The 18,660-nt window shown below is 32.3% G+C and overlaps 1 protein-coding gene across 1 annotated transcript in view; it reads left to right on the forward strand.

Annotated features, from left to right (window-relative positions):
- Positions 1-18,660, forward strand: part of LOC149416686 (hemicentin-1-like) — a 110,329-nt gene that overhangs the window by 76,170 nt on the left and 15,499 nt on the right. The window contains exons 4-8 of the mRNA XM_089641297.1: positions 3,644-3,883; positions 7,322-7,473; positions 12,448-12,592; positions 13,606-13,736; positions 17,379-17,538. Of these exons, the coding sequence (XP_089497423.1) occupies positions 3,644-3,883; positions 7,322-7,473; positions 12,448-12,592; positions 13,606-13,736; positions 17,379-17,538 (828 nt within the window). The remainder of the gene's footprint in view (positions 1-3,643; positions 3,884-7,321; positions 7,474-12,447; positions 12,593-13,605; positions 13,737-17,378; positions 17,539-18,660) is intronic.

Raw genomic sequence — 18,660 nt, forward strand, 5'->3', positions numbered from 1 at the left:
TATCAAGTATATATATACTCGTATTTGTATTTTTTTTTTCATTGGTATATTGTTATTTTATCTGTATTAACATTGTAATTATTATAATAAAACAAATAATATTATATTAACATTGTAATTAAATAAATGTGGTTAGCTGGAAGAAATGGGGTCTACCCATATCTACGCCTTTTGTAATTTTTATTTTACAGTAAATAATTTTTGATTTGATTTAAGGATAACCCTCAGGTATACGTCGGCTAATAAAAAATTATTACTAAAAATTTTCAAACCTTCTCAAATATCTTTGAAATGAAATGAAATGTTGCTTCGGAGAATTATTTCAAATGTTTCAATGAAATGAGTATCATGGTAAACTTTTAAATCTGAATATGTAGCGTGATGCTCTTTCTTTCGTAAACTATATGAACTAAAACGTTCATGTAACCGTAATACAAAATGAGATAGCATGACTTTTATGAGTCCGTTTTGTGCTTCGAGAATCTACGGGTGTTTGACGTTTGGGAGAAATATCTCCAAAAATTATTACTCCAAGTGATGATGAACATTTTTTTATGAAATTTGTAAGAAATTTTGTAAAAATATGTAATTTATAAGACATAATTTTATTTAATATGATTTTTATTATTACTCTGGCTTACTCTACTAAAAAAACTTTTTTTCCTATATTTTTTTAAAGTATAAATATAAGACATCTAGAAATTTAAAGCACATTTAAATTCAATTGTAAAACATTTTAGTTCATTAAAGTTTTATCTAAAATATCAGACGGTTTCAGAAAGCACTTCGAAATCGAACATTTCCAAGAATAATAATAAGACGTTTTATTAAGAGTTCGTTGATTTATTATTAAAACTACAAATCTCATACTAACATCGCTTCATTTAACTTTCACTTAAACTTTCAAATTTATTTCTTTTCTGTGAAATTCAGATTTTTTTTTAATTGTCGATTTTTAAATATTGTAAGTATTTCACTGTAAAAATACTTATTTCATTTTATTTAGTTTCTGTCACTAACTAAATATACACTACCATAATAATCATCATCATCATCATCATCTTAGGATAAGCCTAGCTGCCTTTGCAAAATTACAAAAGCGCATCCCTCAATACTCCTTCATCATGCATGCTTTTTATTATAGAAAATTCTCTTTATTGATCGGCTAACATCCATCCTAGCTATGGATCCTCTTATTCTTCTACCATTATAATAACGTTATTAATATTGATAAGGAGGCTGCGGGAGAGAAGGTTGTAATCGCTTTTGCAAGCACTTAGGCAATGCGCCTATTGTTCTACCTCCGATGTTAACCTTGTTAGAAAATCTAATTCACTTATTTATAGTGCCAATTTCTAGCCTTGTTGGTAAGAATGCATAGATAATATCTAATTGGGAAGACATGTTGTGGAACAAGGAGACATGACCAGTTACCTAATGAAAAACCTGGTGAACTTTAACAGTATTAAATCCAATGATTTATCTACATATAAATAAGCTAGTCATCCGTTTGGCTCAGTAATGTTAAGGATTCGATAAAAACCGAAGACCCTACGCAGAAAAGTAAAAATTCACTACGGTTCGCAGCGCAGACATTGTAGGACATTTATGCATAGGGTCTCCGGTTTTTATTGATTCCTTACCATTACCGAGTCAGTAGGGCGGTAAATAATTCATTCCATTTGATACTCTTAAAGTTCAACATAGTTGTCATTGAGTAATCGGCCATGTCTCCTAGTTCTACATCGTGTCTTTATTTATTATTCATCGGGCTTATTATAGAGGAAATTGACAATTTATGTATGTACGTGTAACATAATACATGGTCAATAGCACATCTATACACAAAAAAAAATAAAAATCAAATGCTTAAACTAAGATTAACATCAAATCCAAATAATTACACCAGGAGTTGTAAATAAAGCAGTTTCAAATATAAAGTAAGTATGTACATTATTCATGTTATTATTCATGTTAATTATTCATGTCTGTTGCAACCAGTAAGACTGAAAACAGGAAAATAATTTACTCGTGAGGTATATATACAAAAAAATATATATATAACATGCTAATATGTATTATACTATTATACAGTCATTAATATGCGTGTAAAAAAGCAAATAAACTAAGGAGTATGTGATTTAAACGTTGGAAGATACACAGAGAAGACTTTTTTTAAGCTAATAAATAATACAATCTAATAACTAGCAAGTAGGTCGGAAATTCGTTGCCTTTTGAAAATCGCGAAATGATTAACAATAAATATATCAATAAGTGCACAGTGTTTGTTTGCAAGGTGATGAATTCTTGGAATTGGTAAATAAATAGAGTAGTTAGTATTGAGGTTATTGTTACATTTAAAAGTGTCTTTGCTTCGATTTTGTCTGGCAGGTAAATTAATTTAAATTAATTCCAATAATTTAGGTCAACCTAAGTAGTCATCAACAAGTACCAACAAGTCTTAAAATAGGCTCTATATATAGGTGAATTAAAGTTTCTTCATTCTCTTAAAATTTTCTAAACCTATATGGCGCTTAACACCTCCAACGGCTGCAAGTGTCAACTGAGGCGACATAGCACCTTACATATAAGATGTTAGGTTAGCTGGAAGAAATAGGATGTAACCTATAAGCTATACCCTATAAGCAAGTGTCAACTGAGGCGACATAGCACCTTACATATAAGATGTTAGGTTAGCTGGAAGAAATAGGATGTAACCTATAAGCTATACCCTTTGTACTCTTTTTGTGCAATAAATGTTTTTTTGAATTTGATGCTTACTTAAAATTCTATGTACGATGAGTGATTGCGTTCCGAATTTGAACCGTTTATGAGCACTTGAACTGTTTTCCTGCGGGCAAGTAAAATTTATTTGATTCATTTGTGTTATTTCACAATTTATGCATCTGTAATAAGTAGTATAAAACAAAAGTCATTTTCCGCGTATGTCTGTTTGTGCGCTTAGTTCTTCTAAACTACGATAGGGTTTTCACTATCATATAGAGAATTTCTTCCGAAAGGATTATATGTTTAATACATGTTTATTTTATTTATAGAAAATAGAGAAAATGCGATGTTTTGAAATCAAGACGAAAACAAGATATTTTTGGCCGCTTTCATTGCTAACGCTGACTAAACCTTACGAGATAAATCAAAATAATGTACTATAAAATTAAATATCTTAATAAGGCCTACAGAAAAGCCCGCGATGGCATATATCTGTATTCTAAGGATAACCAGCTAGTTAAAAATAATATACAGTGTTCTTCCGGCACAAAAATAATCAAAATAATATAAAAATAGTGAATTTTTTATAAATATATAGTGTACTTTCGGCAAATAAGACAACCATTTAGAATTGAAACCTTGCTTCAAATGGTCACCATCTTCCTATCGTCATTTAATTTCCCCCCCAATCACCTTTAGCCTCAAAACACATCCCAATTGGGGATGCCATAGTCTTACTGGCTCCAGACGGCTGGGGGCAGTTGGTACTCTTGTGCGGTACTTACATTAAAAATTATAAGAAAAAATGCTGGAATTTGACCCGCCTATGTATTACTTTTTATGTTAGATCATGTTAACCATCGAAAGAGATTCACATGAATGATGGCACTAATGATGATTTTTCTTATTTTCCCAGGTAAACCCAAGCCATGGGTGAAGTGGTTCCGTAACGAAGAGGAGCTGGAAGCCAAACTGGAGGACGATCCGGAGTCCAGCGAGGATAAGGCCGGAGGCGGAAGTGCGGGCTCGCGCGTGCGCAGTACCATCGAGATCAACGACCTTGGCCGGAAGGACGTGCACTCGGAACTGACGTGCCAGGCCGGAAATAACAACAGATCAGCGCCACTGAGCAACACGGTCCACGTGGATATGCACTGTAAGTTAATTATTACATTACTGTTTGTGAAAAGGCGATAAGTCAAATGATTTGAAATGCTTAAGCCGTTCAAAACGCTGTTGAATTTTTTCAAGATTTTTTACGTTCGAATCTATTTATTTACATCAAAATATTGTAAAGGTATTTATTTTATTGCTGTAGAAAAGTACTTTACTTTTTGATATTGATTAAATATTGAAATGGCAAGACAAAACATATTGATTGACAGCCTGCAGTAAATTCCTTGCTTATTGAACATTTCGTTCTGGAAAATTATAATATATCTGGTCAATGGGTTCGCCATTGACTCCACTTAAACATATATGATATAATATTTTCGCGAAATTTGCTAAATACGATGTATTATATCAACACAACCAAACCACGGTATTTAGTATCTTTTGGCAACCTAGTGATTCCAATCGGCAAGTCATATTTTGGCGTACTCCGCGCTTTGCACAGTTAATTTACGTTGATTGTACATAAATTAACTTACCATGCAATTCTGACATCATACTTACTACTATATGTTTTGTCTTGCTAGAGTGAACCATATAGATCATTATTATTTATTTATTTATTTTGAATTTCACTCACAGCAGGGCTTTTACAAGTACTTATAAATAAGCATCACATAACAAAAACAAATACTTCATCATTCAAGGAGGAAAAATAATAGAGATTTAGACTATAAATTCTACTGAGACCTGATCATATTGGGTGATTGATACGTTGAATGTGTCAGCAACATCCTTATAATCACTACCCAAATTTATTATACGGCGAACGGGATATAAAACATATTTTTTAAAGAAGTTTTTTTTAATAAAATTTTTACAGTTGATGCATTTTTAGTGTTATTTCACCGGCCATGAAGTTTACGGATTGGGATATTTTATAAAGTTATTAAATTATACAATTCAGATTTAGTTATAAATATTTTGTATGATAATTTTATTAAAAAAAGTGGATAAGGAATTAAAAAATTTTTAAGGGGAGATTAGGTGGTTAGAGTGAAAAATGTATGGGTGTTATGATTGAAATGTATTGCAGATGTAAGGATCCATAAAGGTATTTATATTTTGAAAGATTAGATTATTACATTTGGGTTTCAGTTTTTAGGTAATCAGGTAGGAGGTCGAAGATTTTTGGAGATAGGTAGATGAATTGTCTTTGTATTGATGTAGTATGAAGTTGATGCACATTTTAGTGTCGGTTGGTTGTATTTCTGCTGATGTGATTGTGTTGTAAGACTTTTCTTTATTATATTTGTACAAGAAACGTGTAAGCATACATTTTAGATGGATTTTAAAAGTAAAGCAGATAGTAATTTTGTTCATATTTATCTTAAAATTAAACAGTTTTCATAACAAATTATTATAAACAAAAATCATTTGTCTGAAAGCCAATAAAATTGAAAAAATCTTGCAAGAAATAAAAACAGAAACCAGTTTACATAAGTTTATTTATTCGATTCTCTGTTTTCAAGCTATCGGTAAGGTGGTTGTAAATGTGTATACCTTCATGGCCTATGCTTCTTTCACCACTTTCAGTCTTTACTGTATTAGTGTACAATTTATTAAGTTGTCTTGTAAAGTGTTCGTATTAAATACGATATTATTTTACAGTATAACCATGTGTTAATTATTGTAGGGTCCTTTTAAATTAAACACCATTATTTTGAGAACAATCTAAAAAACTTTATTTACAATGAATAGACACTTTTTCAGAAAAAAATGGATAGACACTTTTTCAGACAAAATGAAAAGACACTTTTTACAGGTAAAATACACTAGATACAGGCCAGTTCCTGTGGTTCTTTAGAAAAGGTGAAACCTTTGGTTGTTTAGGAGCAAGAGAGGGTTTAAGGAAACCTAGTCTTTTATATGAAAAACTGTTGACAAATACATTGACACTTCAAATTCAACAGGCAGCAATACAGGAACTGTTCTTACCGGCGCGACTTAACAACAAATAATTAGCAGAGGCGAGAACCTATCAGAATTAATATAAACTAAACTTCACAGGTGGCACTAATGGTATATAATTGATTCAATGTACTGCGATCAAAATAATATACTTACCTAGGAATACTTTCGCATTTCTAATATTTACATTGTAATATAATTTATTATTATAATTACATATATGTTTTTGTTGCAACCCCTTTTGCATAAAAACCAGTGGCAGTTTTCCCATAAATATAAGGAAGAAAGACAAAATTGTATTATAATTTTACCAAACAGCACACTCATTCGAGTTCCATGCTAGAAAATCCGTCCAAAATATATTCTTACTGCCCAATACCGAGTCCGAAATGAATTCCAAATTCCATAGGTGCGTTATGAATATCAGCACCTATGGGATGCTCCGTCATATTACAAAACATACTAGCGGCACAAGAGCGGTAGACCTGCAAACCTTAGGAATTTACTAGTGCGCAGCACCTATTAGATTTTTCAACAGCAGCTTTGTACTGAGATTATCGTGTTTTAGGTTGTTATTAAAATAAGTTAATTGCTGAAGATTTTACTTTTTATGATTAAAAAACAAACAGATCATCAAACAACTATGATTTTCATGATTAAAACAATTTTTGTAACCTACATCATTATATTCTTCAGCCACAGATATCTCAACTAATCTGGGAATTGTATATTGTTGCTAGGTAGCTAATCGCTGGTGTAATAATGGAATTAAATACTTTTAGATATAACTAACGATTTAACAACATGGAAATAGGACTTCTATATCTGAAGGAATTTTTTTCTTACTTTTCAGGATTTCGTATAATTTATTTTTTTATTCACAGTAAAAGTTTTTCTATAATATTTTTTACATACTTTTCGACTACCACACGGGGCATATGCCTGTTTTATGTTGTAAATAATTACATACATTTAATCTCCTGTTTTTTCTTAAATATTAAATTCAATTCCCAACTCCCAAAAACCCTAGAAATAAATGGTTAATATATTATGTATATCAATCTCTCTATCCACATACTACGACCTTCCCCCGAGATATAAAACAAATGGAAAAGTTTAATGAGTACAAATCTAGAATAAAAATCTCGTTAAAAGAGGTCATGGAGAAAACGACATAGAATACAAATAAAATAGTGAGTAGGACTATGTAATACAATTACTATACTTAAATTATGTATGTAAAATAATTTGTATAAAATAAAATACCACTATATTGTATATATGAAACCAGCCGGCTTCGGTTCACCGTGAATCTTCATCAGGGTTGTAGAGGGTAAACCGAAACCGTATGGTTTTATATATTAAAAATATATACAATAAAGTGGTATTAAAAACAAGGTTATTTTATTCTAATTTTTATAATTATATCCACAAAGTGTTTGCCACGTGTGAAAATTTAAAAACTTGACATTACTTATTTTCTAATGTACATTATGGTTGTTTGTTACAGTTGGACCCTTAAACGTTCACATCCTCGGTGCCAACCAGCCGCTTTCAGCAGGCCGGAGGTACGACCTCCTTTGCCAGTCCTCTGGCTCCAGACCTCCAGCCTCCATCACCTGGTGGAAAAATGGACAGAGACTCGACAAGTCCAAAGAAACGGTCAGTGTTATTAAGTATCTTATAATAATTCATTCACATTAAAATATAAATCAGCAAATTTATATCATTTGTCACACACTAACTTCTGTTATTGATGCATGGGTAAATAATCCAAGTGAAATAATCTAGCGTAACATTATCCGATAAAGTTCAATCAACTTTAATCTTCAAAATTGGAACCACTTACTACAAAATTAGAACTACCCAAATTTGGTACCAACATTATTTTGTGAACTAATAATTCTTTCGAAAGGCGTACCTATTCTATTTTTTAAAATGCCTGACGTAATATGCTTGTATGAAAATATATTGAAGATATGTTACTAAGGACGGGTTGTTTCGGAGAATTTGAACAATTCATCAAATTTCAACGTTCGTTTTCGGGTTCTGTGAAAGTTTTATTGAAGTTCTGTTATTATATAATTATAGGCTTGTTGCTTGACAGAACTGAAATAAAAACAGAACTTGAAAACATCTTTCACAGAACTTGAAAATGAACATTGAAATTTGATGAATTGTTCAAATTTTCCGAAAAAATCCGTCCTAAGACAATGCCCTGAGTGAATATAACTCGTTTTCTATTTTTCTAATGTCATTGGATAGATTTAGTAATTTTACAAGTTTTAACATTCCCGAGGAAAAGTTTTTTTTAATATTTTTAGTTCACAAATTCTGCAATTTTTGCACGGGTCTGAGCTAGTGCAAAATACAATCTGTGACTCACTTTAATTTTAATTTTCATCCTTTACGTGACGTTTTTTATTTACATTATGTGCCTAAACTATTTTTTTCCTTTTAATATCTTGTGATACGTTGATTGATCTTGTTTATCTTCGATTTTTTAATGTTACAGTTATCTACGTATTAAATACATTAATATAATTTACACTACTGAATTACGTTAAAGCCTTAAGGGCGTAAATAAATATAATAACGTCTCCCTACTCGAGTGACCAAATTGTAGCTAAATTATTGCTAAATATGCAAAAATAAAATTGCAAACCCAACATCCTATCATAGATAGCAACACTTCTCCATCGATTTTCTAACCTTATGTTCTTCGTGATTGCCCAACAATAAGCCACACTAAACATAAACACAACATGAAATTAAATACAAAAGTTTAAAAACTACAGGCCGCCTCAGAACAGGAAACCCTAGTGAGGAAGACTGAAAAAATCGAATTTATACTTACATTATACTTTATAAAAACATCATTTACAAACTTTTGCAATTGCAACTAATAAAAAAAACAATTTATAAAATCTAACCTGATCTAACAAAATAGATACAGTCTTCAATCCATTTCCGTGTGTCAAATTCTAATTTTACAAAATAGCTATGTCACCATCGCACCATTTCTTTGCATGAGTGAACAGAGGATCGCCAACCAACTCTGTGCTATAATCTGTTACTCCTTGCGTCATTCTCAATAATACACATCACTAACTTACTCATATATTTTTCTGTCTCCGACATGTTTCGACTCGAGCATTTTTAATTATTCAATTTCGCGTCATATAATACTATCGTTATACTCATCGTCCTAAATTATGTTAACATCATATAAATAACACATTGACTTTACACAGTTACTTAAGTACGAATAATGAGCTAAGATTTTTAATAATACATGAATAATATAAATATAATGGGAATATATGTCGCAAATTTGAATGGTAAAAGAAATCGGGGACACCCTAGAAAGACATGATCCAGTGAATCAAATGCTTCAGTCGGGCTTTGTCGAGAGGCAGAATAACATGTATAATATGTATGAGACGGTATATGAATGTGATTGAGGCAATGGTATGTGCCAAAACTGGGTTGTTTGGCGTTCTGTCCTCTACTGTCCTCCGCTGTGGAAACAAAATTATGGTTAGTTGGTTTTTAACTTAAATTATAATCTACATGTTTATAGGTGATGTTAATTAATTTATTTTATTAAAAAACAATTTTCGTATTATTTCTTTACAATATTAAAAGAAATTATTTATTTGCGCCTGTACAGACGCAATGTGAATATGAATAAATAGTTTTTTTCTTTTAAGAACGCATTTTTTTTCGACAAATGCATACAAATACAATATTGTACCGATTATCCAATCCATTATTTTATTTGTATGCTTTTTTTATCAAAATTCAATTCAATTTTAAAGCATTACTTGCAAAACGTGTATTTAAGTGAAATAATTACTCGTAAATTAGCGCCATCTATGAAAGAGTAGATTATTAATTATTTTAAGTTTACGCTTATTTAAAATTCGCAACTATTTTACGTAGAACTTACGCTCGCGTAAAGGGCCGTTACGGAAAATTAGGTTTCTAGAACTCGAGTATATAAGTCAAAATGAAGGGTATTTTGTGAATTCCAAAGAAGCGCTTATTGATTGAAGAGTGTAATTTATTGTATTTTATTATAATTTGATTTATCTTCAGAGGGACGGAGACAGTGCTGGTGATATAATGATTGATGACCGATTGATTGATCGGTGATTGATGAAATTTCAAATTGGTACTTGAAAATAATGGACTGTTATTTCCTACGGTTTTGGTGGCAAAAATAGGTATCTTCCCACTTTACGTAATATATATATATTATCCACAAAAAATATTTTTATTTTATTAAATAAATCTACAAAAAAATGTGAAACGGTATAATCATTTATTAATAAATGCCTTTAATAGTTTAACTAGGGGGACGTTATATACTCACTTCTCCGGCAGGTAAATATATTAGTGATTTTTTGTGAATCGGTCATGCTGTGCTTTTTCAAAACGTTAACAGCTAAGGTACCCAAGGAATCCAATAAATACAGAAATCTCTCCATAATCCCTTACTGACTTAGCATAGCGAAGTCCTGTTTTAACTGGACCGTTTTGCATTTTTTCTGTCTGTAAATTTGTTTGTACTTTCCGTTTCAGTTGGTGACCATTTTAATAAGTCAGTAAAAAATATTCTTTCAAATTCAAAATGATCGTGTTTATCTGGTCTTTTGTATTCGCATTTTGTCAATGATATGATGCATACCTGCCTGAAGAAAGGTTTGAAAAATAATTGTCATTGAGATAGTTGCGTCCCCTTGGACAAATTTTAAATTTCCTTATTTAAAATTAAAAAAATCATAAAACATATGGTTTATAATAAGCTACCCAGTAGTTATACCTAGGTAGTTAAGTACTTACTTACAAATTTTATGATTTCAGAGGAAACATGGTTTTTCCATTTATTAAATAAGAGAACATTCAAACTAACTAATTCCACGAACGCGAGGTTAGGAACTACTAATTTGTAGTAAGGTAGGTAGGTACTATGTAAATGTACCATATATTCTCTGTAAGTTATGTAACGGGAAGCAATCCTGACAGGAACCAAATGACACTTCAGCGGGGGCAGAACGGGCGGAATTGTCGTGTCAAAAATCACAAAAAAACATTACAAAAAGATCGAAGAGCAATAATGTTCCGATTTTGGCTCGGTCTCAACGTAACAGCGCAATCTGATTGGTTGGAAATACAGCTGGCGGCAAGCCAACGCTATGGGGATAGCCCACCGCCCATCACCGATACTATTGACGCCATAAGTGCCACGTTAAACAATATACGTGCCATTTTAATTGATTTTGCGTTCAGTGCGATGATTTTCAATTAACGTTTTTTTTTGCAATTGATGTTCAATTTGGTTGTTTGCGTTTTAGCGTATTTTTTATGACATCGATTGAATTGCAATAATCGTTGTCGTTTTAACGGATTAAATAAATTAAGCCGGGGAAGTGGAAGCCTCCATCAAATTTCACCTTTTAATCAAAAATGTCCTAGTTTGGAACACTCTTTTTGTTAATTTATCAATTTTCACGGTAACATAATAAAAAAATGTGTCAAATTTTTTAACATTATGTAAGATTCTTAAATTTTTCTCTCATCGTTCAAAATAGCTATATAAATGCCCATTCTCAATTTTACAGCAATAACATTTTTTTACACGCAAAAAAAGTACGTCTTTTTTATTTTTTCACTAGCTCCACGCAAGAGGCCATGAGGAAAATAATTTCTCACTTGGCCTTTGTCACCTTTGGGGATGCTGTGTATAGGGTAATTTTTAGAAAATAAAGAAGAGGAAGTTTTGGAAAAGAAATAGGTCCTTTATTTATTTATATAATTTGTACATTTATTTATAACAATTACAGGTAATATAGCCCAAGACGTTATAATTGTAACATTTATGCAGTGTATATGCAATGCCAAAAATCTCGCAAATGCGCTATAGGAAACAAAAAATAAATCTATTTTTTTTATTTATTTTTTTAAGGGTAGACCTTTTGACCTCTCCAGCAGAACTAAGTGAATAAGAGTATACAATTGTGATTTCGTTTTGGATTTGTCACAATAAACCGTTAGATATTGCATATAAATATGTTGGTTTGCGAGGTATGTGAAAATAAAAGCAAGTATAAAAGTTCAGGGCTATCAATGATTGAGCTGTCGACCATATCGCTTTGCACCAGCTTGTAAGGGATGGATTCGTACGCTCGACACTCCTGGACACCGTCAGATATTCTGGAAAGGTAAATGTATGACCTACCGCTCATACATTTACGTTTCCAGAACTTCCTATATTTCCTTTCCTTAAAAAAACTCTCCACACAACATCTCTAAAAATGACGTAAGACCTGAGAGAAATTATTTTACGTCGGGGCCTCCTGCGTTACCTCACCAACTTCCATTGGTGTTGGTGTGAGCACTCCCTTAAGGACTCCTAGCCTTGCTTCCTTTACAAATTTTAGTGGCGAATAGGTACGCTGCCTTTACTTCATTATAGGTATATCTCACATTCACACATACATTACTTGGTCACAAGGCACAATATCTCTAGTCTTTCCATGATCTCATGAACTTACTTGCCAAATACAAAAATTCAATTGCCTCATGCTAATTTTTTCGTGGACTAAGAAAGTTTATTTTATTTGTTCACAGACATCGACCGATGGTAATACCACCACCTCCACAGTTTCCATCTACGCCACTCAGGATGATGCTGGGAAATATCTGGCCTGCAAGGCTGAGAATCCTGTACTCAATACCGAGCCAATCGAAGATGGTTGGAGACTTGACATTCAATGTAAGCTCAAAACTGATAAATTTTTTTCAAAGGTTTTAATTTCATAGGCAATCCGTACCATAAAATGTTTGATAAATAATATTACATGTCAAAATATGTAAAACTGGGATAATAGAAAATTAAGTTTAACAACTTCACTGTTGAAATAATTTATTTTTTTACTGTACGACAGATTATTTATCCAGTTATACTACAAAATATCCCGTTTTACAAACAATGACGCCTTATTATCTACCTTACTATTAAAAACTAGGTATGAATCAGCAATGGATGTCATCATGATTTTCAGAAAGTGACGAAGAGCACATCAAGGAAAAGGAATTGTTTCGAGAATCAACAATATTATTCCTTTTTAAATCTCTCTTCAGTGAGTCTCGTCAACATTTTCAGCAACAATATACCGTCTCCACTTACAGAACTATCTGCAGGTTTATCCTACAGGCGGCAAGATAAAACAGTCTATGTCGATGTTGTCTTTAATAGTCATCAGGAACGTAGAGACTTAGAGAGATCTCAAAACAACCCTTCGTATTCTGAGTGACTTTATACCCTTCTATTTTGAACTGCAAGGAGTTAAATCCAAGCATGCCCTGGGGGGAAGTTCGTTGGATAAATCCACAGATAGTGACCTAACTTCTTTCTCTACAGCAATATTTAAAACTGAATCAAACTTTTAATCTATGTTATATGGAGCTTTTTAAACTCTAAATAACTGCATACAATAACTGTTTACCAAAATTTAAACAGCCATAGAAGTGCATCTTAAAAGACTTTTTAGTCCATTTTTCCGGTCACACATATTTTGATTAATTGCAGTGTAATTACAGAAAATCGAAAAGTTATCTAAAATTTTCCGTAAAAATAAACAAAATTACTTTTGCGAAAGAGATTTGTATATCTCAATTTAAAATTTAAACCTGTTTTTTCCCTTTTTTATATTGGCGAAAAGAGGCAAAGGGTGATTAATGGGATCGGTTAAAAGATTATTTGCATAATAAATCTCTTTCTTTCAGATATTCCCGAGACCAAGGTTCGCCTAGGGACCAATTTGAATCCTGAAAATATAAAGGAGGGATCAGACGTGTACTTTGACTGCATCATCAGGGCACATCCTTACGTCTACAAGGTGGAGTGGAGACACAATGTAAGATCACAAAACTTAATGTCTCTTATTAGATATTCCACAGAGTTCTTTGTTTGAAATGTGTTGATATCGATAATTTTAGAAAGTACTTCGACGGTGTGAGATTACGGACTAGTTTCGGTAGTGTTTTCAAAATTACTAGCTATCGGTATAGTAATCGGGTTTTGTATTTCGTAACGCTTGTAATCGTTCGATTATATTTAGTGTCGATATATTTTTACATGTCGATTATTTGTTAATGCCACTTTCTGTATCCTATTGTTAAAATCTAACTATATCAGTCTAATATAGATACCGATAGATGTATGATCTGTACCGATTTGAAATAAAACAGACTTTAAATCAGACTTTTCACCACATGGACCAGAATAAGAGATGTGAATTAATTTTTTTTTCAAGAATAAAAACATTTCCGGGCTACAAATAACCTGACAATATTTAAAAACCATCTACTACCACCACACTAAGCGGAAAATGTTGCTTGTGTTGTGAGCTTGGGGTGGGACCCAAACGCGATGCCAATTCAGCTACTGACAGCTACACTGCAAAATAATTTATAAAAATACAATCAGTGATGTCTACAATACTGGCTTAGATATTTTCTGCATTGAAAAGCCAAATAAATGTATCAATGGAAAAGCACTAAGAGATTATACTAAGATTCTTGTGATAAAGCGATAGTAGTAAGAAGTCATACTAAGAAATTTATTTGTATGTGTGAATCTATGGAAATCGTCCGCATTTGTATTTTATCTGTGTATAAAGTTTTAGAAAACTGATTTCATGTGTAGAAAATGTAAATTTATTATTTTCTCCTCAATAATTTTTCAGCGGAAGGTCTATTAGTGCTCTTAGTTTTTTTTTTCAAAATCAACATGAAATTGCATTTATTTTACAGTGAAATTTGCCCTAATCTATTATCAAAAGAAACAGCCTGTATTTTGAATACATAACTTCTGATGATTCTCGATAGAAAAGTAAAAATTCCACACAAACTTTCAAAATCAGTTATCTAGAAAGGAGTTTTGCCTTAATGCTTTTCTGCACTACAACTGTAGGCGAAATTATGTTTAGGAAAGAATTTCGATATTTGAAAATGCTCAATGGAATTCACCCGATCGCGATGTGAGATAAAATTGACCTTACTTCGGTCACACAAAAATGCTCATCAAATACTTCTAACGTTTTATCTCTTCGATAATTTTGTGTAGTACCATTTGGGATGCTGGTATGGGTACCGTCGCCCGGGAATTTATTGGATAACCAACATCTCAGCCATAGGTTACCCCTAGTGGTTCGCTACGTTTGGTGCCTAAGCAGGAGTGCCCAGGTTCATCAAGTGAGGTGTGTTCAGGATGCTCTTGCCTATCAGCTGTGTGGCGTACTAGATGGTTTTGGGGAGACCCTTTGACTTCTGATCCATAGATTCCTACCAAGCCCTCATACTCTTTACCATCGCAAAACTAGCATACCCAAAGGTGACGTAGACCTCGAGAAAAATAATTTCCCTCAGAACCTATGTCATCTTTGGGAATGTTGTGGGGAGCAAATGTTTCAAAAATTAGTTAATTCACTGTTTTCGTGTTAGAATCGTTGAATTTTTCGCACTATTTACTTGTATTACTGTTTGCGATAACCTTCTACTACTATTTAATAAGCCTAGATTGTGCAGCAATAAATAAATTAACAATCATTCTTGTATTCAGCTAGAGTTCAGATACTGTTGAATTATTATCTGCCACCTAATCTCTTTACCAGTAAAACGATATTCTCTACAGTTAAATTGTTAGATAGTATGTATTTTCCACGAATTTAAATGGATGTAGCTTTCGAGGTGGTTGTTGTATAAATTAAACTCCGGATTAACTAAATCACGAATACAAAGTTTTAATCAGTTTCCTAAAATTCATGCGAACATAATATTTTGTAAACGGGACAAAACTATTTGATTCCGATATACTTCGTAATTAAGTTTAAAAATTATCTAGTGGTCGTGTTTCGTTACTCATTTTAGGCGTATCAATTTTTAAGAACTTAAAACGGCACGAGCATTTCTATTCAGACGAAGATTAATGCCAAATCTCTATTTTGATTAATCTTTATAACGAATTGGTGTACATTATGAAAAGCAAAAAGATGCTTTAGATAAATTGAAGGTTTTCCTATCGCTTCGCTTGAGTGGAATACAAATAAAAATATAAATTACTCAATAAAAAATATAAATGCAAACTACTAAAAAAAATTTTTTTTCCATAGAAATGTATGAAAACAACTTTTAAAGAATACAGTATTATAGCTAAGATTATCTGTGACACTTGACTAACGTTTTTGCTTTCTTATAAAATTATTTAGAAAATAAATAAAACCAGTTTTTTGCTTGAAATCGAACGTTTCCAGACTCCGTTTGTCAAGCGATTTTAATGCCTATTACCTACGATATAAGGTATACCAAGAATATAAACATTTTTGACTTATAGCTTCCTCTTAACTAATATTAATCCTTTAGGCTTTTGGGAACAATTAATATGGTCTCAGAAATCGTTCTATCTTACTGTCGTGGTGAGAAATATGATCTAAACGGTGTTAGAAAGAGAAAACACCACGCTTTATATTCAAATCTAGAAAATAACCATGGAGGAATTAAAATGTTTACCTTTGAGAAACCAAAGATACCGAGAATAATTTTAAAAAAAATAAGCTTTGCTAGTTTTTCACGTGAAATAACAAGAAAAATTTGTCCAATAAAATGGGTGTGTTTCTGTATATATTTTTTCGGTATCAGTAATTTTAGATAGGTAAGGTGAGCGATTAAATTTTTTTTCATGTTCGCTTTGACAATTTTCCTCACGGCCTATGTCGTCTTTGGGGATGCTGTGTAAGGGGTATTTTTTAAGGAAAGTAGGGATAGGATGTTTTGAGAAGGTAAAAGGTAAGAAGGTTTGGTAAGGATCTAGGGATCAGTTTATCCAGGAGTATATGAACATATCCCTCCTACTGCGGCGCAAGACGGCGGGTCGATAGATGTCATAGGATCGCCCAAAACCCATCTCGCACGCCACGCAACTGGTGGGTAGGCGCATTCTAAACAACCTCACCCGATTAATTTGGGCTTCCCTGCTAAGCCACCAAACGAAGTGAACCACTCGGGATGACCTATGGCAGATGTGTTGGTTATCTTCCCGCCTCCCAAATTGAAATTAAATCCTTACCGCATCAATAAAATTATCACAGAGTCAAAACAATTTTTTATTATTATTTTTAATTATTTATTTATTTAACGCCCGTTGGTCTTTTACAGGCATAATACAGAAAACAAATAAAATTATAAATTATGAATTTAATACTTAAGCTCACATAGTAAATATCATTAGACGCAGTAAATAATTTAGAATAACAAGCAACAGAACAGGTACCTACCTATACCTATGAACGAGAAATAATTATAAATTAATTCATATTTCAAATATTGCCGCAATTTTTTATAATATTTTTATTCCAGTGCGTGTATCACAATTATACTTCAACGCGAATTAATTTTGTTAATTCAAAATTGCCTTACAACTTTCCAAGATAATTATAATTCTGCGCGGATAAAATTGCATCATTCTTCCTCCGATAATATTTGTACTTTTCGTCCTTCAGGGGAGGTCGCTCAACCACAACGTTGGACTTGGAATAATCGTGAGCAACCAGTCTTTGGTCCTTCAAGGAGTCGGCAGAAGGACGGCAGGTAACTACACCTGTGTGGGATTCAACACAGAAGGAGATGGAGAGAGTCAACCTTTTCACCTGAACGTCATGTGTAAGTTAAAAACTTTTAAATATGCAATAAGTCTTTTTTACAGTAACGACTTTTTCGCAAACATTTTCTAAAAAAAAATTCGAAAAATGTGAAAATGACACTTTATATTCGCGGTATATGTTGTTGCTGTTTTTTTAATAATTATCTTTCAATACAATAATGACAACTGGCTGTAGGAGTCAGAATTGTGATAAATCTGCAACTTGAGATCATTCTGCACGATCGGCAGAATGATATATTTTTATTACAAACAAACATGTATATGGGGTTGTGGATTTTGTAGATCTATCTGTCACATGATTGAACTTTGTGATCGGCCAACACAAATAATACCACAAATATTTATGAGTCAATTAATTCTATATGAGCATTAAAGAAAATTTGTATTGACAAAAATCATAACACCGTAATATTAAAAATTCTATTATATAGGTACATCCATATCAAAATATTTGAAAATTATGTTACTGTGGTTTGAAAACCAGTGAACGCATTTTCGTAAATTTTTCATAAAATTCCAGTGCGTATTTAATTTAGAACTTAAAAGCTTGCAGTGGAAGAACCTTTTCACTGCAAGCCTTTTACATTTTACTAACAACCCGTGTGGAATTTACAAATAAATCATTCTTAGAATTTCATGCATTCGCAAACTGCAAAGTGTGTATATTTGAGTACCTACCGACCGAAAAAATATACAGGGTGTCCGGGGGGTATAATTCGCTGACTTGATGGTAGAAATACGAAAGAAAAATAACTTTTTTCGAAATTCCAATATTAATTTTCCTGTACAAACAATTTTTATCCTAAAAACTATCTTAAACCATTGGAGTTTCAACAATTTTTTTTTTTTTTTACTTCCAAGATCATGTAGAATTACCCCCTGGAGTTGGCGCACTTTACCCCCGCACAGCCTGTATAAGGGTTCAAAGAAGACATTTAATCCGTGAAATTTATTTACAATTTCTACAAAATAAATATATTTAGGTTTTTTTATGTAATAATGAGTACAACCAAAGATATTAGAAGAACGAGATATGCTATGAGCAGTTCGTACTGAGTGGAATTGTTTTGCCGAGTGTCGCCGGTTTTGTTCACCAATACTACTGCACACCTTCGCTTGCG

This window comes from Hesperophylax consimilis, chromosome 16 (genome assembly GCF_061612785.1).
Source record: "Hesperophylax consimilis isolate HC1 chromosome 16, BYU_Hcon_1.0, whole genome shotgun sequence".
NCBI lineage: Eukaryota > Metazoa > Arthropoda > Insecta > Trichoptera > Limnephilidae > Hesperophylax > Hesperophylax consimilis.